Genomic DNA, 24,297 nt, shown 5'->3' on the forward strand with positions numbered 1-24,297 from the left:
AAGGAAGGAAGGAAGGAAGGAAGGAAGATGCAGAGTTGCCATGTTCACAGAAATTAAGGACAATCATCTAGAAATTGAAAACGTTATAACTTGGTGTGAAGATGGCAGTGTCTGGGCAAACAGGAGCTCAGTAAATATGAGTGTTATGATCATCTAAGACTTTTGCTACTAAAATTTTAAATAATAACTTTAGAGTGTATAGATTCGGTGGAATGTTTAATAAGACATTCATGTTCCTTTTTACATTTTAAATAACCAGCTTGCTTGCTTACAATCTTTTAACGTTTAGTGAATCGAAGTCACTAAAACAGTTCTTCAAAACTATGTATAATTGCGCATCCAGAGAGAAACCCACACAGTTAGCAACATCAATGCACACCCACTGAACAGGAGAACCAGGCAGATGTGAAGTATCTGGAATGAGAACTTTGGATTCAGGCAAAGTAGATCTAAGTACAGGATTTGTATTGTGTTCTGCATTTTGAGCACCCGAAATTCAAACCCAAAATGAAACACAGGACTGAAGTACTTGGCATCTGATTTTTCTCTTTTTCTTTTTGAAGGCAGTGCTATTTTTCTCAACAAAATTGTGAAATATCAACCTCTGGACACGCGTTTCCACTCCTGTGTAAAAGGCCTTGCTCCCCTTAAGAGACTGGGGAGGTCCGGGTTAGCCAGCCCTGGTGCATGAATGTGCTGTGCCTATGCCCGGAGTGGGAAGGTGGCGGTTGAACTTCCATTGCTTTCAACAGATCCTTTCTCCTTAGCTCCGGTGTAGGCGCCAATAAATGATCCATCTTCATTGAATATGGACTGGTCTCCCTCTCCGTATTCCACTAAACTGTCAGCACTCTCTGTGGGTTGCATGTTCCTGTTCAGGGACCGAAGGCTTCCCTTGAGCGGCTTTTCATCACTGTCACTAGAAAACAAAACAAGACTTCAAAAGGTCTAATCGGTTCTACACTTTTCTGGTTATTCATATTAACACAAGTGCCAGACTTATACAACCGAAACAACACGTTCACAAATACAGAATAACCAATTCTCTTCATTCTGAGTGACTGAGGAGCACTTTACTGTTTGCTTTCCACACTTCTGATTCCCTTTGAAGCCTTCCGTTGGGGGTATGAAGATGCCACATGTTAATTTATATTAAGATTGCGGTCTGAGCACCGGTGTACCCCCTAAATTCACATGCTGAAAAGCTAAACGCTAGAATAATGGCATTGGGGGCTGAGTCATTGGAAGTTACAAGTCACAGATCTGAGTCCTCCAGAAAGACACCTTGATGTTTCAAGGGCAGAACCAGAGTAAACAACACACACACTCATTCTGTCCTTACCTGGATCTCACTGTCTGGACGCCAGAATTGTGAGAGATATTTTGTTGTTGTTTATAAGACACTTATAGTAATTTCTACCCCATGGTTGAAGACAGAAGCCATTGTTACCTTTTCTGCTTTAGGCGCTGTTATTATTGTTCTTGGCCCCATTTAAAAAAATTCTTTTGATCATATAAATTCTCCTATCCTTCCAAATTTTTCACTTTTATTTAATTTGACCAAACAAATTTAGTTTCTTGTAAAATTTTTCTTTGATTAAAATTGTTAAAACACCATGATTAAATACAATAGGTTTTTTCCACACATCCCCCGCCCACACACATCAAAGTAGAAGGAAAACTTGTTATGAAGATAAAAGGCTGGAGCTCAGAGGAGAAGAAGGTAAGACTGCATAGATAATGGAGAGGTATGAACAAAGTATTTACACATAAAGAACTATAAAATAAAAAATTTCTAAATGAAAATATTAAATAATTATGAATGCTATTTATATAGTATCTGCTGTGCTTTTCTTCATTATAAGAAGCAAATATGAAGTCACTAATTTTGATAATATCTGAGTTTAAAAGTTGTAAGTACCAGTTCCCAAGTGACTAGATGACATGAACTATCTGTGTATGTATGATTGGCACACCACCAGGAGAGAGAAAATTCTGAGTGTCCATGTTTGACATCAGCACAACCCATATTTGTGTGGTATGGGACCAGGCTTCAGAGTTAGAACACTTCAGTTCTAAAAATAAAGTAAAAAAAAAAAAAAAAAAAAAAAAAAAAAGAGGTGATATTGGCTTAAGGAACAGCTAGTGAGTAACAAAGACATATTTCCAGGGAAAACAATGTAAGAAAACATTTGAAACATGAAAAAAAAAACAACAAAAAAACAAAAAAAAAATTGTTTGCTGATGAACATAAAGTTTTGGAATAAAATTCTAGAAATAATAACAAGTCATAACTTAACAATGTAGAGAAATGTGATCTATCAATTCAAAGGAACTGCCGAGTCTAGACAAATAAACTAGATTTGGAGTTTTGTTTTCTTTCTCCTTAGAGGACCTCAGTGAATACTGCCAAATGGAATTTGAGCCATCGTGTAATGCTTGCCCCTTAGCTGTGTACTGATTGAGCACATCAGAGTCACTAGAATATGCTAGAGCAGTGAAATATAAGTTCTAGGATTGAGATAGTAATGTACTGAGGTTTGCAACTTGGCTACTTGCTCTGGTATTTCTACGTTGTTTGAAGCGAGGTGTCCTTAAGTGCCCCAAGACAGGTCCACATGGATTGAAACTGAGGATGACTCTGGCTTGCCAAAATCAGTTTGTAATTCACAGGTCTCAAGGAAGCAACACTGTCAACCTTTACATAAGGAAGCGTATATGTACCTCTCCTTTTTAAAAAAGTAAAGTTATAAGAGAGAAAAACAAGAACAAAAATAAACAAAGGAAGTGTATCTGCTCTCAGCCAAACCTCCAGGTGAGACCACAGCTCTAATGAAAAGCCTGTCTCCTGAAGATCATAAGCCAGAGGATCATGCCTAGATTCATCTCACTTAGGGCTTCAAGATAATACCCAATTATTATTCTAGGTTTCAAATTTCAAAAATAACGAGGAAACAGACTCTAATTAGCACTAAACACAATTTACAACTTCCTAAGGTAATGTCTTTTTATCTTTTTCGTTTCCTGTTTTCTTCCGTTCCTACTCTCTCTACTTCCTTGTCTTTTCTTTCTTTTCTTTCTTACAGCAAATCCACTCTTTTCTGCTCAATTTCCATGTTGAGAAATATAAAAGCATAAAAGAGAGCATCTAACCAGCAGAGAGAGAAGTGCTGCGCATAGAGCAAAGCCAAGGCGTAGTGGTGCTCAGATCCATATTAGCGATGCCAGCCCAGTTCTCAAAGGATTCCACATCCCTGATCATGCAGATTCAGAGATTAATCAGTGAGGGGTAGTAAGATTTTTCTATTTCATAGAAATTGCTGTATCATATATATCATCATCAATATAAGTCTGAAATTTATAATAATGTTCTTGGCTACAATAGAAAGGGTATAGATAATCTGACTTGAAGAACAATGACAATCTAAGAAAGAAAAGCCAAGGAAGTTTGAAAAAAATAGGGTGCCTAAGATATATCTAACTCTAGAATTGGGAATTATCCCACCTCAAGTGCTGCTTTTATACTTTTTGTCACATTGCCTCTGTTAATAGCCTTTTCTATACTCATACATTGAGTCATGTTTTCCCAAGTGGCTGTCAGGAGCCTTGTGGTTTAAGTACTAATTTATTTCTTAGATGGTTCTTTTCTCAGAATCCTTGTCATGCAGAAATAGCAATTTACCTATGAGGTCTTAAATTCTAATTGATTAATCAATGGGATTTGAACATTGCTGAGGGGTTTTGTTTTGATTTTTTTTTTAAGTCTAGCTTGATGTATAGAATTGGGTTTGTGTTGGGGGTTCATCTTGTGCTGTGTTTACAAATGTCAAACTCAGAGGTGCAGGATCTGGTTGCCATGGATGAGTCTGACCTCACATGCCTTTGTTGTGTATGCTTTGCTCCCCATTTTACAGATTTTGGTTAAATAAAAGTGGCTACCGCCAGTTACTGAGGAGAATAGATGTAGATGGGGTTCCAGTTATTGGGCTGGGTGTTGCAGGCAGGAAACATGAGAAAAAGAATGAGAGAGAAAGAAGGAGGGAGGAGAGAGAAGGCAGAGAGAACAGGAGGTCTTGGTTAGACAAATGGACCCTAAGCACATAGCCAAGTGAAACGCCCCCTAAGGACAGACTAATGGAGCAGGAACAATCCCAATGAGACTGAAACAGCAAGTGTTTGGGGAACACAGCTGGGAATCAGCCAGTGTAGCATATAAAAATATACGTTATATGTAATTCTCCTAGTAATTGTACTAAAGCTGATTAAATAAATCTAGTAGTCTCAGTCTCTTATTTATGAGCTAGGTGAAGACGGAGAAAGAAATACTTCCTTTTCAAAACTCATTTACAGGTTTGAAACCATTTTACTTTTATAAATGTGAGATGGCAGAATTATAATTTGTATCTGTGGATGAAAACTTAAAGTAATCAGGTCCATAATAGCAACAGTAAGAGTGGATGTCAAATGCTTCTGCTCTCTAGTTTATGAGAACATCAAATGTGACGTGTGTTTTTTCACTGTGCTTCAACCAAGGAATTTTGATGTCTACTGCTCTCCAGACTGTGGTCCACACCTTAGTCCTATATATCATAATTCAGGTCTTACAAAATAGGTAACGATAGACCGAAAAGAAGATAAAAAAGAAGGAAGGAAAGACAGAAGAAAGGAAAAGGAGGAAGGGAGAAAGAAAGGGAGGGGAGGAGGACAGGAGGGAGGGAGAAAGGAAGAAGAACAGGTAGGAGTGGGGTTAGAGAGGGAAGATACTTTGTAAAGTATCCTTTATAAAGTCACTGTGGTGTAGTTCCTCTACTTCAAGTATGAACAAAGCACTTTCTCCACTTGACAAATGTGATGAAAATGTTCCACCTGATCACAACATGTAAAGTTACACTTACCTGTATTCACCAAAAGTTTCATCTTTTGCTGACTGAACTTCTGGATCTGGGTGTAAATCTTCCTTTTCTTTTACTGAAACAGAAAGTTGAAAATAGTCTAACACTATCCAATGACATTGTAAAGACATGTCAGCATGGCTGCTGAAATGTGGATACAAATTGTCCACAAATTTTATTCCAGTATTACTAGTTCTCTGAAATATTACCTTTCATTTAATCAGAAAATATAAGGGACTTTCAGGGTTTTTAGGCAGTTATGACAATCTTTAATTTTATTTCTCCATATCAAATTGGTACTTACCTTACTCAAAGCATCCAGATTAGAGCATTCTGTTTATGAACATAAACTACTCAATATTCCTATTTTCCTCAATTAAATGAACCTCCTAACTGATCCATGACATGAAAACTAGTCTGCCTTTTCCTCAAAAAATCAATCATTAGATGTTCTACATCAATATTTAATCAAAACTACTTCAATAATCAAAGTAATCAAGAGTACCAAAGCCTCATAAATAATTATTTGAGCAATTGTGGGGATGGCTCAGTAGGAAAAAGTGTCTGTCAGACAAGTATATGGATCTAATGCTGTATCCAACCACGCACATGAATAAGGCAAACTCGACGACAACCAGCTATAATCCCATCTCTGGGGAGGTGGAGACGGCATTATAAATTTATTTGAAACACTGGGATACAAGATGGGTTCTTGATTTTCTTATTTGTAACACTCGAGCAAACAAGTCCCCTTCAAGATGCTTCTCACCACTGCTTTGATTTAGCTGTTCTTCAATATGAAAAGTTGTCTGTTTTGTTTGAAAAGGTGTGAATTGAGGGAAGGCTTCAGACCATGTATAGGGTTTTTTAAATGGATAGACATTGAAGAATGTTGTATCTCTTCAACGATTCTAATGAACAACTAGAAATATCCATTATAGTCATTATGAACATGATTAATAAGAGTTCAGATTTCAAAGAAAAATTGAAATGTAAAATGGGTTATTTTATGTTATATGTTATAAAATATTTTAAGTCATGTTCTTCATGGTTTTATGTATATGACAGATTCTCAGTAAATATTTACTTGGTAAACCACTAGCCAATCAGAAACAGTTCCTAAATTTGAATACTGTAATACAAATGACACAGAGTTTAAGTATTTTTCTCTTTTAAAAGCAGAATGAATAGGAAACAAAACAAGTAAAAATGTTCATTTAAAACAAGTTGATTGCAACTAAGATAAAAATAATCACGTTAACACCTGAGATGATTTTATTTTTATTTAGTGTACCATTACTTCAAATAGATAATATATTCATTTCAGGTTGTTCTGTACAATAACAGGAAAAGCAACTCCAGCAAGGGTGACCTGTAACAAAGCTGAGTATTGAAGGCAGTTTTATCAAAATGTAACAGCACAGAACACCAGAGCCATGCAAAGAAGCATAGAAGTAGAGGCATACTTCATATAAATGAGCTTCTTCTTAAGGCATTAAAACACACATGAGACTCGGTAATATACCCTCTAGATATCTGATATATCTATGAACAGAAAACATAAATTTATTAGAATAATGATCCTTGAGAATCTATTTTAACTTTTTTACATTTCACATTTATTTCATTTGGCCTATTTGTATGTGTATGTTTGTGTGAGTACATGTAGGTATCTGAGAAGACCAGAGGCATCAGATGCCCTTGAAGCTGGAGTTACAGGCTATTGTGCACTTCTCAGTATGGTTTCAGAAAATCAAACTCAAGACCTGAAATATGCACTCTACACCACTGAGTCCCTATTGTTTCGTTGCCAGTCTAAAAACAGTCAAGTACAGTAGTGAAGACCTTTAATTTCAGCATTTGGGAGTCAGAGGAACAGATGAATCTGTGAGTTTGAAGCCACACTATTCTACCTTGTGAGTTTTGGGCCAGCCAGTTTTAATAGTGAAACAGTCTTTCAAATGAATAATCATGGAAATTTAATTTTGTAGACTATGCATATTTCCATTGGTTAGTGAATTAAAATATTTGTCTTTAGTATATTTTATATATAAATCACTATAAAGTTTTATCTGTGTAACTTTTATAAAAGCTTCCAAAGAATGATTCCCAGTATATGAGACTCAAAGTTCAAAATTACATTAAACCATAGTGTTACCTGAATACTTTCCACCTCTGTTCCTCTTCACAAAACAAATAGTTAACAATATCAGTGTGAGAAGAGCAATTGCACACATCAGTCCAATAAACCAGCCTTGAGTGGAGATGTCATCATATAAGCCAGCATACTCTGTTGTATGGAAAGAAGGCACAATATTGACCTCTAGAATCAGTCCATAATATTATATTTACACTGTGATACAATGAGCTATCATTTTCCAATAATAAATAGATAAATAAATAAATAAATAAATAAATATTTAAATAAATAAATTTAAAAAATGTTCCATGAGCCCATGGAAAATAAAGTAATCTGAAGGGCATTTGGGGGAGGGGTGACAAACTAAGAAATCATTACTTCCCTCCTAAGGGAGAGACTTTGTCTAGTTGCATTGAGCTTTGAAGATGAGATTCAGAAAAGATAGTCAAGTTAAATGCAGAAGCAGTAGCAAGCAAAGTCACAGCACAAGCTGCCTTGGTTGCAAGCAGATCACCATGGTGCCTCTGTAAGCTTTGATTTGTTTCAGTTTCTCTTTTAGTTTCTGTTATTAACAGGTGTTAATAAGCAGGAAATGCTTTCAGGTGACTAATCAGGCATACCCAGTAAGGAAAACTTGGGGTCATTGTGATACAATTTCTCTTTGGTTATCTTGAATGGCTATGTATGCAAACAAAAAACTGAAATTAGAACCTTTATAGCTGGTGCACTCTATACTTTTATCATTTAATATCATATATATAAAATTAAACTGTGGGACATGGTGAATTGCCTAAGACTACTGCCCATACAACTTAATATCTCACCTCTCCCTCTTGTCTCAATTACATCTTGGAAAATGCTATCGTTATCACCCCAGTTCTTAGTCATTAGGTGAACAATATGTTCCGCTCCCGGCACAAGTACCTCTACAGGGTGAATCTTTTGGGTATGATTTACTCCTTCTGTTATCTTCCTGATACCTTTACCTAAGAAAGGTACACAGTTAAATCATGTGAATCTCAGTTGCTGAAAAGCAGGAAAGAAATGTAAATATATATATATATATATATATTATATTTTCAGATGAAAAAAATTATTTTGTCATTTTCTATTTTAAATAGCTCTTGAATTATTGATGAATCCAGGAAATAACATTTCAAGATTTTTCTCTTAAAATGTTGAAAAATGAATGAATACAATGATGTCAGCTCGTGAAATTTACTGATAAAATGGTACTATAAATCTGCCTAGCCATGTGAATGGCTCAATACCAAACACAGACTCAAAAAACAAAGCAAAACAAAAAGCTTTCAATAAAATTTTGTATTGTTTGAATTTTTTACAGTTAGTGAAAAGTTAGATGCAGCCTCTTTGGCTTATAACATCATGATTTTAACTGTATTTTCATTACATATATAGACACATTTTTGCCTTGGTCTGCTTTCATTCTTGTAAGGTGGCATCACAATGTATCTAAATATCTAAATATGAAGTACTTTAAATTAGAATCTTCAGCTAGATTTAAGTGCAGGTTTATAGGTACATTTCAATGGAATGGCTTCACTGAGATTTGAAACATGTATAAAAATGAACAATTTTTCAAGAGGAATTATCGATTATATGTCAAGAAATTAATCATGGAACCCCAGAGTAACATATAAAAGTAAGTCCACTTTAATTAATAAACATTACTTTCTGATCCTGCAATTAAATGTGTAAATATGGGCATTGAATGTATAATTTCTCTATGAATAAACTCAACATAAAAATGTAAATTGGTAAATGTTAACAATTTACACATGAAATGAAATAGGACCCCTAATCAAAATATAATGGATGACAAATGATGAAATACTGTGTTAAGTGGGCACAGGACACAGCAACACTTGGTCACAACTTTTTAACACAGAATAAAACTAGGTAGATGACTACTGAACAACAATGGATCTCATTTAAAAGGGTGGCACAGAAGAAATAAAGCCAGGAACACAGAGGAGCAAAGCCTTCAGAATAAATTACCATAACAGAATAGAGTTAATTCTTGCTTTAAAACCCAGAAATATTAGTATGCTACTTAATGCAAGCTTTTGAAAAACATAAACACAAGTGATGCCTTCAAACCAGAAATGACCCAAAAGCACATTCTAACTCCATCCTGCCCTCTTTAATTAGAGAACCATCTTCGAACTGGAGTGATAACCAGAAAACAAAAGTCTAAGTAGTAATACACAAACTTTTAATACCTCAGTTTGTGTTCTCCAACCAAAGGAGGGGGAAGAAATATTTATAGCAATAGATTCAATAGATTCTAATATTAAAAGTTATGATTATCAGCATTCTTAGAAAAGCTGGGATATATCTCCTCTATAGAACTGTATAATATTCAAAGATTTTGTTGATGTTTAGTGAAAAAGCAATTGTAATTTACAGCATGGCAATATATATATCTACAGAAGAGAAATCAGTATCATCAGGGGAAAGGACAGTTGTTACAATACTAAAAATGCAGATCCCTGGAAAAGAACACAAACACCTTAGTATGGCACAGTTTTTTAAACAACCAAAATAGGAAAGTGAAAAAATTTGCCTTTATACACTGAAGCATGTTGTTTCTAACTTCAGTATGCAACAAAGATGTAGCATAAATCTTCCATCAAGATTTACACTCTCCAAAAAATTTTGTGAAGCAGGAATGCAACTGAGTGTTGTTTTGCTAATGTATATAGTAAAATGCACAGCAGAGCTAAGGCATTTCTCTGGACAGTTTTTTATGCTCCAAAGTGTCAAGAATGGAGCTAACATTTCTCCCCATAAATTGTTGCTTCTATCAAAAAGAGCAACCTCTCTATGGCTTGCCATCTTGAACAAACAAGATGGAAATTGAGTGTTTAGACCATTACTCTTGGCTCTACTATGAGTTTAGCATTTGATGCCAGTTTGCACCCTTGAGAAAGAATCATCCTTAGTGACTAGACCATTGTCACCATCTTGAAGCCTAACATTTTTACTAGATTAGTAAACACTTTATTTTATTTGGCATTTGACTTATGCTCAACTCGTGAGGTTTTTAAAATGTATTATTTGAATACTCTTTCTATGAAAGAAACTTTTAGGTTGGAGGAGAAATCACAGACCCAAAGTCTTGTAAATAGGATGGGAATTATAACAAGTAGTGAAGTTGAAAGTTTAACATTCCTCTCAGGAACACAATGAATGATAGTAATTCACACATTTGAGTAAATTACAATGTTTCATTAATAAATGAGGCACAATTTGATTTTATTCCTCAGCTCTCTCCCACTCCTGGTATTTCTTCCATAGATTTAATTGCATTCTCAATCTACAGTATATTTGCCATATACTCTTTGTAAATGTATGATGTTATTTCTCTCATTACTCTCTTCCATCACTCCTTTCTCTTCTCTCAAACCCTCCTATGCCTAACAACTTGAATTCCACATAAGTCTCACTGGCCTCACTTTATGCAAATATCAGTTATTGAACATATTTGGCTTTATTCCTTAATCTCCTATTTCAATCTTGATGCACTGTCGATATTATAGATCAACAAGAAAAATCCTAAAATTATCACTGGAGAAATAATTTTGCAAGGTATATAGTTACACTATGGGAAAAAGATAGAAACATACAATTTAATAAAAGATGTACTACATATGTGATCAGAGACTGGTAAGTCATTTTCAATTCTTACTTAGATTGAATCACTACACAAAATTAAATTTGACAAATGAATTCATGTACTATGAATCAAGTCGTGGAAATGGTATATAATAGCTCCTTTACTGTAAAATATATATCAAAGTAAAATATAAAAAAATTAGGTAAAGTTATTTGAAAACTATTCATCTAACTCTGGGAGAAACTTTATGAGCCAGGTCCACTTATTTTACTTGAGTAGATGTCCCTGATATTTTTATACACTGAGCTATGGTTAGTTATTCATAAACCCATGAATGTGAACTTTACAAACAAAATCAGTAAATTCTGTGTCTGTTTTAGTAGTATAAAGGGGGTCAGAAAGATTGGGGTCCATTATTTCTCATGTATAGAGAGGTGGTTCTGGCCTTTCAGTGTGACTGTGTGAATGCACAGCATGCAGAAGGCTTGTCTACTTACTCCCCTCTCCGAGTGTGGCACCTTCCTCACTTATTGGCTTCCCACAGCCTCTTGAGGTGCATGCCCTCAGGTAGAATTTGTATTTTGTTGTTGCATTGAGATTGGTGAGATGCCAGCTGGACTTAGATGGAGTCGTAACGTTGATCTCATTTATCTCTCCAAGCTCGTCAGTGTCATTTACTGAGGAAATAAGCATGGAATTAGTGAGGCAAGGCTCTTCACAACCCAAGTTACAGTGTCTAGTACGTTTATTGCTTCTATTTATTGAAAATGTTGCTTTTGTTATTCATCACAACCAACTCTTTCTAGGAACATAGATTATTGTTACTATATCTTCTAAGAGAATACTAGATTATAGCAATGGTAAAATCCTTCCCAAAATGACACTCAGTGGCTGGTAAGCTAGGGCTTTAAGATCTAGCTATTTGACTCTGAATTACCATGTGAAAATGGAGACAATGACCTTAACAGTTTGTTTCATACATTAGACATCTTTTCATTACTGTATGTTCATTGGATTCTTGATATAAATTCATTCCATTTTTATTGTTTAAGATAATATACAATAAAGCACAGTGGTTGTTTTGTTTTCTAGGGATTCTCATTTAAAATGTAATTTCAGGTGGGCATAGATGCTCCTGAATTGGTGACAAAATTATTCTTCGTTCTTAGTGCATTGGAGAGATCATAAACAGAAAACACATTTAATATTCCACGTCTCCTGAATATAACTTAGCAATGCAATATGCTATGAAATTTTGTGATTGACTTTTGTTATTGTTTGACTGACTAGATACTGAGATCTGTTACTGCAAAGCCCCATCAGAGAGTCCAGAACTACATACGGGTAGCTTAGGAGATGATCAAAAAAAAAAAAAAAAAAAAAAAAAAAGTGTGATCCTAGCACCAATCTAAGCTTTTACTATTTCCCTTATATTCCTATCAGAAAATGTTGGCATGATTCTACTACTGAAGACACCAAAAGCTTTGATCATGAGCCATGGGGGGGTGGGACCAAGCTGGAAATGACTCAGCAGATTTCCCTCTGACAGTTAGGTTTCATAGTACCTGAAAGTACTACACCAGATGCTTGAGGAGAAAACTACACAGCATTTTTATCAAGTTGTGAACCATGTAAACTATAGTAAGTAATCTACCTGGTGATTTATATGCCCATTCTTGCAATAATGCTAAGAATATCATGGAAATAATCAACTTTTCTTTTTAAAAAATTTGAGGTCTACACCACAGTGACTCATTGTAAACCTGGCCAAGAATCCATTGTTAGAAGGTTATAGGCCCTAGAGAATAATATACTACTGTTATTTTGCTAAATGAACATGCTATGAAATTGTCTTTTAAATATTTATCTTCGCACACATAGAGTAATGCAATCCTCAGCTCTCTTCAGAGATGCTTCTTTGTTGCATGGAAAGTTATTCATACAGAACTCTGAACAAGTCAAAATGCAGTGAATAGGTGACTAGAGAGTGATTAATTTAAATGTGATATCTAAATGGCATGGTCTCCCCAAGAATGGTCAGTGAATTTTGTGAAAAAAATAATAACTCTAACTGTTTAAGTGCCAGAGGTTGAGGAAGGCTGCTCTGAAATTGTGACTTTTAGATATAACATGGACAGTGGACTCATGAAGTCACTGGAATGATGGTTACAAGTTCAGGGATCCACTTCTCAATATCTCAGAACAGAAATGGACTCATTAGTTTTCACTTTACCTTGAGGGGATATTGATAGTCAACAGTGACTGGAGAAAGGGCTGTCACTTATTTCAGTGGAAAAAAAAATACATAAGTTTTCCATTCTCTGTAAATAGCCTTCTACTAATGCTCATGAAAGTAATCCTAACTAAACACAATAGACCATATACATTTAAAAAACAACAAAAACATTGGGAACAGAAAGGGGATTTTTTGAGAAAGGGATTCCAAAGAAGAAGGAGGAGGGATGAGAGAAGATAATGATTAAGATGGACTCAATTTTATTATAGACATATCAGAAAAGTAAGAACACATTAAAAACGTAAAGTGGGGAATATACTGAGTGTGCACCCTTTTTCCCCTCATACAACCAAGACTTGCAGTTCACTCATTGAAAATCAAGACATTTCAGAGCTCAGCATAAAGAGAACCAATAAATAACTGAACTGGTGTATAAATTATGAGTTTTAACTATCACTGTGCTCTGAACAGTATTAAATGCAAAACAGAAAAGGTTAAATGATAATGGGACATGCTTAAAGTGTGAAGATGCTAATGGCAAGAAAACAACTAGAAAAACAAAGCCTCTTTGTAGTCATCAAAAGCACATCTTCTATTTACATAAAAATACCTTCCTTATTCTGTATAAGGCAATTACATCAATAAGCCATGTGGTAATCTAAACATTGTACAGACAGACATATGTTGGTCATTTTATCATCATTAAACACTACAAAGCAATTGGAAAATTAGTAAAATTAATACATGATCTGAGAAAAGTATATACCATTATAGTATATACAAACAGCAATTAATTAGAATGGAGAAGACCAAAACAGACATACTACATAAAATACATCCAACATTTAATATTAATAGAGAAATAAATAATTTAATTTTAGTGATTTTTAAGAACTACTGTAATTATTTAAGTATTAATATTTTAACTACTCTGTTGTGATAATTAATTTTAAATCAAATTTAAACGTTATATACAGATCAAACAAGTGTCTGAATTGATAGAATTTCAAAGATAAGATACAGCTTCACTAAACCAAATGAAAAATGAAAACTCTTAAATTATTTCAGCTCTGTCCACAGTTTTTAAAAAATCGGTTTTTGGAAGAGTATGACTTAGGAAATTAGAATCCAGATATAGTCAGAGTAGATTTTGCATCCTGACCCAGAACTTAATGTTCTATTACTAAATTAGAGGAGGCGATGTGTGTCAATTCCATCATCCACAATACAGTACCTATACACACTACGGTATGCACTTAGAGGTCGAATGTAAGAACATGGAGAAAGTACTGACTGCAAAGCAAACAGGCAGCAGAAACCATTGAGACACTTCTCTTGGATCTCATTTGCATTTACTTAAATAAGTGTGCTGTGCTGAGCAGGGATCAGAGGAACCTAAGTTTCATATGAGACCCTGACATGGCAGCTCAAGAAGCATCAGAGTACTACACCATGGCCATGATGAAGTTGGTGTTTGTGAGCAGAATAGACTGAATGGCTGTAGTCCCAGTGTGTGGGATACTTACCAATTCATGACCATAAAGTCTTATTGTTGAGCTGTGACTGAAGCCGTCTCTTTGATTTTGAAATGGTGCTTATATTGGAAGATTGATAACAGGTCAGAGATATGATGACTTAAAAGGCTCTACATTTGTTCAACTGCTTTCCATCTAATGATACAGAACTATGTATGGGAGAGATTCCTGTGTCTCTCAGCATGATCTACCTGACTACCAAGCTACCAATAAGGCTTTTCACAGATAAATATACTTCTGCTTGACACTGGAATCATTTACTGACCATGGAAAGCTAGTCTTATTATGGAGCAACTTGGGTATTGAATGTCCATTACATTATTTAATAACCCTGCCCTCTGGCATGCTCAACAATTCTTATCTCTGCTTACAGATGGATGGTAAATATGCTTTCCCTAGTATCCATTGTTTTCATTTATGAAATAGGAGTCTCACAATAGAAGAATAGATACAGAAAATGTGGTTCATTTACACAATGGAATACTACTCAGATGTCAAGAACAAGGGTATCAGCAGTTTTGCAGGCGAATGGATAGAATTAGAAAATATCATCCTGAACGAGGCAACTCAGACCCAAAAGGACATTCATGATATGTACTCACTAATAAGAAGGTATTAGCCAAAAAATAGAGACTACCCAGGATACAGTCCATAAAACTCAAAAAGGTTAACAAGCTGAAGGGCCCAAGTGAGGATGCCTCATTTCCACTTGAGAGAGAGAAGAAAGCAATCACAGGGTCAGAGGGAAGGAGGGACCTGAGTGGAAGAGGGGACAGGGAGGTGAAAGGGGAAACATGACAGGTATTGAGGGGACAGAAGTGAAGCTATGAGGGCCAGCGGAAAGAATGGAAATAAACAACCTTGGGAGGTAGGAGGTGGGGGGAACCCTCTAGAATGTACCAGAGACCTGGGAGGTGAGAGACTCTCAGACTCAAAGGGTCTTTAGATGAAATGTCTTACAGTGGGGAGAGGGAACTTGTGGAGTCCATCTCCAGTTTAAGGACAGTGCATTAAATGGAGAAATAGGGTTATTATCCTACAGTTATGAGCTCTGACCCAGAGTTAGTTCTGTCTCAAAGAACTGTGGGGACCAAAATGAAGAAGAGCCTGGGGAAGAAGAGATTCATTGCCCAGTCCAAATTGGGATCCACCTTAGGTAGAGGGGTTGTGGGGAGGCCCTGAGACCTGACACTGTTACTAATGCTGTGTTGTGCTTACAGACAGGAGGCTGGCATGGTTGTCCTCCAAGAGGCCGGACAAGCAGCTGAAAGAGACCGATGCATATACTTACACCCAACCAGTTGACTGAAGGCAGAGACCATTATAGTTGAATGAGGGAAAAGATGGAAGAAATTGAAGAGGAGGATGAACCCATGGGAGGATCAGCAGTCTCAACTACCCTGGACACCCTGAGATCCTGAGGACACTGAGCCACCAACCAGGCAGCATATAATATCTGAAATGAGGGCCCTGACACATATACAGTAGAGGACTGTCTGGTCTGGCGTCAGTAAGAGAAGTACCTATTCCTCTAGAGACTTGAGGACTCAGGTAATGGGGAGGTCTGGGGAGTGGGATGGGAGCAGTTAGAGGGCAGGCCGGGAGAGGGGATAACAACTAGACACTAAAAAAGTATAATAATAATAATAATAATTAATAAAAACAATATAGGAGTCTTTAAACTTTTGGTAAATATAAACTATGAACACTTAATATTATGAGACCCATGTAGTCCCTATTGGCCTAAGGCACATTTGCCATTCTTGTTCGAAAAAAGATACATGTAATAAGTAGATGAATGTGCATAAACATCTTCCAATAGGAATTTATTATTGAAACACATAGAAGCTTCAGTTTATCTGTAAGACACTTTACTACTCCTTGTGCTTATAGGAAAAAGTATTGAATATAGGGCAAGCTAGTTCTTCAAATAAAAATTGAATCATTAGTAGGTTAATTTCAGTTCAAATCTGTACTTACTTATCTGATACTGTAAGAGATAACCAGTTAAATTTCCATTTAGCTTCTTAGGAAGGCCCCAGGATAAGGTGGCAGTGTCTTTATCAACTTTGATGACCTTGAGGAAACTTGGTTGTTCAGGTACTAGAAAACACAAGACCATATATAGACACTTAAAAACTAATAAATCCTAGAATACAGAAAATCTTTCCATGAGATTATACACTTATAGAAACTCAGACGTGAACTCCTATGGGCTGCACATTAAATATCAAAATTTAAGGGACAATTTAACGTAGTCATTAAGCAATTTGCAAAATGTCAGCTTCCATATTTATTCTCTCACCTCCTTCTGGTGTCTGAAATATGTACGGCTCGCTCTCTGGACCAGCTCCTTTGGAATTATAGGCTAAGACAGTGAGGTGAAATTCACTAAAGGCATCTAGGGAAGGGACCATCCCAGAATTTCGCTGTCCTGAAAACCTTAGAATGTTCACTTCTTTAGGATGTGTCCTTCCGTCCAACAGGCTTTTTGTCTTCCACCAATTTATCTGCAATACAAAGGCAAACCCTTTAATATAACAACTATAATAATAGATACTCAGTTGCCCTCTTGAAATCAGTTTAAAATCTCAGGTGAGAAACCAATTAAATAGTATCAATTAGGAAGTAAAATCAAAACAAATATTACTTTAAAAAATTAATCTGGCACCAACCTGGTACCCCCTGAGAAGTCCATGTACTGTTTCCTTAGGAACTGATGACCAGGTAACTTTAACTAATGTACTGTTCATAACATCCACATGATGGATCACAGGAGCTGTACTAGGATCTGTAAAGCATTTGAGATTGATTAGCATTCAATGACTTGCATGCAAACCTACCATAACCTCTTTCCCAAAGTGATCTTCAGAACATTTATCCTGGGGAAATCATTTGTGTGCTATTTGTTCCAAATACTATCAACAGTTTCCCATTACTGAGGACTTTTTAGGGCCACAGGGATTACTGTATCCTACTTAGATATAGTGGCAAGAGTTAGGACAAAAGCAAATAAAAATTTAAAGCCATGTCAACTGGAATGGTCTTTGTATAATAATAAAAAATCAGGTCCAGTAACATATAAAATAATTTCAGAATTAGCTTAGTATTAATACTAACAGTTGTCCCGGTCAGACTTTGAGTTACTTATATATTTGTTTAATCAACTTGACATGGTATAGGGTCATCGGGGTCAAGGGAATTTCAAACTGAAATTACATTGCATTTCAGCAAGTCTGTTGGGAAATTTCTTGATTCATTTACTGATCATAAAAACCCTCACTCACTGTGGGTTCTGCCTCCCCTAGGTTGGTGGTCCCAGGTTGTACAAAGGAAAGGAGTCTGAGCAAGTCAAGAGAATAAGCAAGTAGACATCAATCTTTCATGGCCTCTACTCCTTCATGGCTAATGAAAAAAACTCTACCAGAATCAACTCATACATTTTAGTATCTTACATTGCCATTTTGTTCTATAAAACTGAGATTACTAAAAGTAAGACATCAAAAGAAATTGATCATAAATGATGTTCTTTGTGTCCTTTTGTTTGAGTATAATAATTTGAAGACTGGTAGAATGAGAAATTATCTGTCATTCTTGACCTTTCCCTCTTATTTCACAACATGAATCTAGATGCAAGAAGAAAATAAGAATGTGTGCTAATGTGCAAAGTTGCCCAGTGCCATCCTTTATTTTCAGAAGTATAATTACAGCAGTTATTATGCTTTTAATTCTTAATTATATAACCTCATAACAGTTCCTTCAAAATTGTGCACATGGTTAGAATTTTATGGTAATATGTGACTGCACATCTTACTGTAATAGCAGTTTTCCAGGCATGCAAATGATGCCCAGGGAACTGTAGAAGTATGCTGCTAAGAAGTCTTTGACAAGAAACATAAGTCTAACAAAACCTAGAAAACTCCATGATGATTATGTTCCTTCCCTGAGTCTTGTGGTGAAGGTTCCAGGTCTTTGATTTTCAAAATACCAAGAACTTTAATAGGTTCTTTGATGAGAATGAAACCTTAAGAGCACTTATTTTATTGTTATGATTTGTGTTTTTCTTTGTTTTTACAACTTCGTTTTTTGACACTGTTTCATATGTCCCAAAGGCTCCAGTTTCTCATAGCTGAGGATGACTATAACCTTCTGATCCTCCAGCCCCTATCTTCTAAGTAGTGGAATTAAAGGCATTTACCATCACATCTAACATTTTGTAAAGCTATTGCTTTAATACAGAGCTTTGTACTCTATCATCAAGCTACATCCCTATTCAAAGTACTTCTCTACCATTCTATTACAACAAAGATCAACTCTCACTGCCAGGCATGCATGTATTTGTTCAGTCTCACAGCTAATACATTCCCTTTGCAAGTAGTATGTACTCAGAAATGTTGACAAAAATTAGTAACATGAAAATGTTCTCGGTGTGTTAAGGATTTACGGATAAATCACTTACAGTCTTCCCCTGAATAGAGTGTTACTGGCTGAGGTTCAGGTCCAGAGCCTAGTTCATTGATGGCTTGGACCTGGACATCATAAGGAGCATAGACAGTAGGTGTCATCACACGTAGTGTGTGGTTTGTAACTATTTCTTCTTCCCACTCTTCGGGGGCTCCCTGGGGCTTCCAGCTCACTCTGTACTCCAGTCCTGGCCCATTCTGCTCCATAGATTTCAAAGGCTAAAACAGAAATCAAAGTTCAGTGGAAGTTCCGGCTGATATATTGACCTAAGGATGGCAGAGACCAACTTACAGAGTGTTAGAGTAATTGGAAAAAAATAGAGATCTTCTCTAGGCTCCTTTGACTCTGAAGCAGATTTGTCGTTTTATTAGGTTAATTTTGTATAGCAATCTTCCACTATCCTGAGACATGGAATGCCAACACTTTTTTCATATAAAAATAGATATCTTTATTCATACTAATGGGCTTTCAAATTACCTGGATGTTATGTGTATTGCATAGAAGTGGTTACATTAAGTACTTTAGTATTTAGAAAAACAGTAAGAAACCGGTTTTTTTTTTTTTTTAAATAACTGTCACTCTTTAAACTTGGAAACTCAAGTTTCCCTTATAATATTACACATTCTGTAAGCACAAAAGTTTTTTTTAATACATTTTAAAAAATTTGGAACATGTGGCACTCTGGCAAGGTGACTTCTTTAGAAATAAGGGCAATTAGTGAAGTCAACAGTCTAAGTATACCACTATAAATAAATACTTAAAGCATCACAGGAAACAAAACTGCATAGAACAGGTGACGTCCTTTGAAGTCACTAGTGCAGGCATCTGGTCACTTGATCCTGTATGAAGCGGAAGGACCTCAACATAAAATATAACTTTCCACAGGGATGCTGTATCTACAGAGCAAAAATGAAAAGGCTATAGATCGTTCTAGTGTGTGTTCATTCAAGTGGTGCTTATGGAACTTACCCTTTAACTTAAACTCTTTCCCTGAAAAAGACATTTTAAAGCTAATTTTGGCCTTATTTTTAAAGTACATGGAATGCTATAGTCAACCCCTTCCCTCATTCTAAAACCTAAATGCATAGTGAAGTTATAAATACATACATATTCTCAGAATCATAAAAATATTTAATTTTTATAAGTTTAAATAATTACTAAATGTTAATACAAAATACATTAACACCTGTATAATGTTATGTGTATAAAATTTTTTCTTATAGCAGCATTCATATTGCAAATGAAATATGACCAAATGACATTTCACAAGGACCCTGACTGCAAATCAGCCTGTCCAGCTCAGCGCCTTCTGCAGAGAACACGTCTCCACCTACGAAAGAACAGTTCTCACCAAAGCCTTACAAACACCTGCATGTCTCCTCCATGCACCTGGCAAGGTCTATTAAAATATACCCAAAATAAATTACCTTTATGTCCAGAACAGTTTATAAGTAAAATGACCATATTAATGAATAGCCTTTATAACTGAATTACATGAACTTATTAGGAATTAACTCAAGGTTCCAATATTGTGTGTGTGTGTGTGTGTGTGTGAGAGAGAGAGAGAGAGAGAGAGAGAGAGAGAGAGAGAGAGAGAGACAGAGACAGAGACAGAGACAGAGACAGAGACAGAGACAGAGCAAGGAAGAAGGTTTGACATGAAACATGATGACATCATCACAAATAAATCAACCTCTCCATCTCAAACACTCATATTCAGCTTGTTTTTGTTGAGCTCACGTTCCAGATTGCCAATCAAAGTATCAATGCTTTCTTGCAGATCTCTGAGGTTAGCTTTCTGACCCACTGTGGACTCAATAGTCTGCATTGTCAAGTATGTCTAAAACGTGTACCCTCTGGACATGGGGATTTGTCCCTTAGGCATGACTTCTGCTCCATCCACTTTGTTACAGTCTCTACTGTCTCCATCTTCTAAGGGAACATCATCATAATCCAAATTTAGAATTATATACAATATGGTAAATTATAAATGCCGATATATAAAATAAATAACTAATTAATTGCAAATAGTCTTTTGGGTTTTCTGGGGCTTCTGCTAGATTCTACATTTTAACTACCAAAGAAAGGAGATTTTCACCCTAAGATTTTTGTCCTATCTTCCACTAAAAGAGAAAGATGGGGCTGTATTTTATTCTGGAAAATGTACACATTTATAGAGAAAACTGAATCTTTCTATTGAATATTTCCACAGCTCCTTCACACAAAATGACTTTTTTTTTTGTACCGTACTTTATATTGTTGTTTAAAAGGGTTTTGTGGAATAGTTTCTAATTTTTTAAAATTACAAATTGGTTATCTATTTTAGTTTTTAATTAAGGTAAACTCGAAACAAAAACAATGTGGTTAAAATAACTAATTTAATTTCACATATGATACTTCATTGAACTGTTTCAGCTATGTAAAATCATCACTTATAATACATTTTCCATCTTAGGAAAGCTTGATCGGAAGGTGATTTATATTGAGGGTAATTTTGTTTGTGTATGTGGATGATTAAACGTCATCTAAAATGCTCTTGTGGCATTTATTTCTTCACTCAGTACAGCTGGTAAAATACTTATTAGAAGCATCGATTGGATAATATTGAAAACAGCAATATTTATCAATAAGTAATTTTAGTTTTATTTTTATCTCAAAGTAACCACTTACATTAACTAAAAATATTCATCAAGACGTGTACTTTATGCTTATGGTAACTCGTGGGATTTCAGTGCACGCCATCAAACCTCTAAAAGAATTAAGTACTGACAAAAATATATTCATATAGTGCTATGCCAAAATGCTTTTAAAAATCTGTACATGTATCCTCTTTTTTAAAAGTAAAGTTGTAAGAGAAAAAAAAGACCAAAAATGACCATAATTTCTAAAACTACTTTTTATATTTCCATGTGCTGCAAAGTATTATGCAAAATATTTCAGTACCAAATATGTGAGTGTCTAAGTCCTTCTAATAACTAGAGTCCTAAATATTTTAAATCACTAAGATATGAAAATTATTTAAAGATTTGTTTTTGTTTTTAATTATGTGCATGTTGATTTGTGAGCACAGGTGCCCATGGACTCCAGTGAAAGCACTGGGTCTTCTGGAGCGTAGTTTTAGAAGATAATGGTGCACCCATCATGGATACTGTGAAAAACCTCAATCTTCCATAAAACAGTGTGTGCTCTTCTCTTATCCAATGAGTAAGCTCTCTAGTCCTTAATACAAGAGTTTTAATTCCAAACTCCAAAAAGAATCATACATTTCCAATCATTTTTTTTTTACAAATACAACCCACTTTTTTTTTAATTTGGTCCTGTGTGTGTTTTTACCTAAGACCCTGTTACCAAGCACTCAAATATTGAGCATAGTTTTCTTTTTACATCTCCAATAGATATATTTTTAAAGGAATGACCTGAAGGATAAAAAAATGGAGGTACAGAGTATGGTCTAGAAAATAAATATAAATGTAAGCTGTTTTACTAATTTTATAACCACAAATGTGTTCAGAGAATGATGCCATGTACAAAACACATTTCCAATCCTTAATGACAATAAATATGTATAAATAACATTATTCAATTTGCTCATATTTTGCTCCAAGGAACGAAGTAAGCTTAATGTTCTCTAACAAATTTAATATATACTGTGCCGATATTAAGAAAAATCGCTATTTTGTCAAGTTTTTTTTTCTGGGCTACTGGAGGAATTTTGTATGTTGCTAGTCGACAAACAGGACTTCAATAATTCTCAAATAACATAACAAAACCACAGTCTCAAAAGAGCAAAATGAAGCAGGTGAAGAGGCTATGAGTCTCCCCTTTCTCTTATAGCCCTGTCCACAGGGAAATGTTCTCCAGAAAGATCTTATTAAGTTACAGTTCTAGGAATCTATAGATGTTCATTGAAGGGCCTGGGATACCTTTGTTAGTGTTAGCCACACTTCTTACATATAATATTCTGCAAAAGTAGTCTATGCATGCAACAGAGGAATACACACATATGGCAAGTTTGTATATATCAGTGTAGACATCCAAGAACCTGACAATGTGCCATAATTATCTTTTAAAAACCTATTTGAACTTATTTGTTATCTTTTTACAACTTTATTTAAAGACGAGAGATACATGTACAGATTTTTAAAATCATTTTGGCAATTCTTTTAAAGGTTTGATAGCACGTATTGAAATCCCAATAGTTACCATAAGCATAAAGTACATGTAGGACAGAATGTAGCATGAAAACTGTCAGAGTTTTCTTGGTGTGTATAGATTAAACATAATAATCTTTGAATACCAAAATTTGCCACAAGGCTATATTTCTAGCTCTTGGATTATTAATGATTCAAGGCGTAGGTGTACCACTCTCTGAGAGGGTTCTATACACTTATTTTTTTTCCTAAGAAGGACTCAGGCTTTCACTATTTGGCCTTTGTTATTCTTGAGCTTCATATGGCCTGTGAGTTGTTTTGGGGGTATTCAGAGCTTTCTGGGACTAGTATCCAATTATCAGTGACTGCATATTATGTCTGTTCTTCTGTGACTGAGTTACCTCACTCAGGATGATATTCTTTAGATACATCCATTTTCCTTGGAATTTCATAAAGTCATTGTTTCTAATAGCTGAGTAGTACTCCATTGTGTAAATATACCAAAAGTTTTATATCCATTCATATGTACTCATGGTAGTTCACATGCTGTTTTGAATATGTTTATATTGTAGAATATAAAACAGGCAAAAAAAATCATATAAGTTTGCCTTGTGTCATGTATCTTTGAGTCAGTGTAGTTAAATTCACCTTTCTACAAATTTTTAAGAAAATACCACATTTTCTAAATATGCTTACCTTACTGTTTCCTTAATTTTTCATTTAATTTTCCTTAATTTCATTTTAATTATGGGCTGATTTTTTAAAATTTTTTTTGAAAATTTCAGTGCATATTTGGGAGTTTTATACCTTGGCTATGACCATTTATGATGGTAATCAAAGAGCTTTCTCATAATCTACTTTATCTTGATTTGTGGATGAATTTATCATTTGATTGTTGTTTAGGTGTTAGTCATGCATTTTCTTCCAAATTAGTAATGTTATTGGCATCAATTTTAAAATTAATTTAAATATGCTTAGAAGCAAGGGGCAGAAACTATCAAGTAAGAATTATCTTAAGAAAGCATTGCCTATGACTTAATCCACCCTTTAATATTATAAATTTTTAAGTAATACAGAATAACATCATTTTCCTTTTCTCTCCAGTCTTTCTCATGGAATCCTGCCTTGCTTCCTCTCAACATTGATGCTTTGTTTCATCCTTTATTTGCTATTGTTACACACACACACACACACACACACACACACACAAACACATACCAAATATACTTAAATATATAA

General features: G+C 35.1%; 1 protein-coding gene across 3 annotated transcripts in view; it reads right to left on the reverse strand.

The window, feature by feature from the left end:
• Positions 1-702: 702 nt before the first annotated feature.
• The window catches only part of CHL1 (cell adhesion molecule L1 like), a gene marked incomplete at both ends in the record, with an annotated part of 83,898 nt that continues 60,303 nt past the window's right edge, over positions 703-24,297 (reverse strand). For 2 of the 3 annotated variants that reach the window (XM_080914183.1, XM_080914182.1), the window contains 9 exons: positions 703-919; positions 4,896-4,968; positions 7,051-7,182; positions 7,857-8,018; positions 11,170-11,349; positions 16,424-16,546; positions 16,749-16,953; positions 17,119-17,234; positions 18,903-19,125. In XM_080914183.1, the coding sequence (XP_080770309.1) occupies positions 703-919; positions 4,896-4,968; positions 7,051-7,182; positions 7,857-8,018; positions 11,170-11,349; positions 16,424-16,546; positions 16,749-16,953; positions 17,119-17,234; positions 18,903-19,125 (1,431 nt within the window). The remainder of the gene's footprint in view (positions 920-4,895; positions 4,969-7,050; positions 7,183-7,856; positions 8,019-11,169; positions 11,350-16,423; positions 16,547-16,748; positions 16,954-17,118; positions 17,235-18,902; positions 19,126-24,297) is intronic. The other variant, XM_080914184.1, reaches the window with a different exon arrangement.

This window comes from Micromys minutus (assembly GCF_963924665.1).
Source record: "Micromys minutus genome assembly, chromosome: 3".
In the NCBI taxonomy this organism is placed as follows: Eukaryota; Metazoa; Chordata; class Mammalia; order Rodentia; family Muridae; genus Micromys; species Micromys minutus.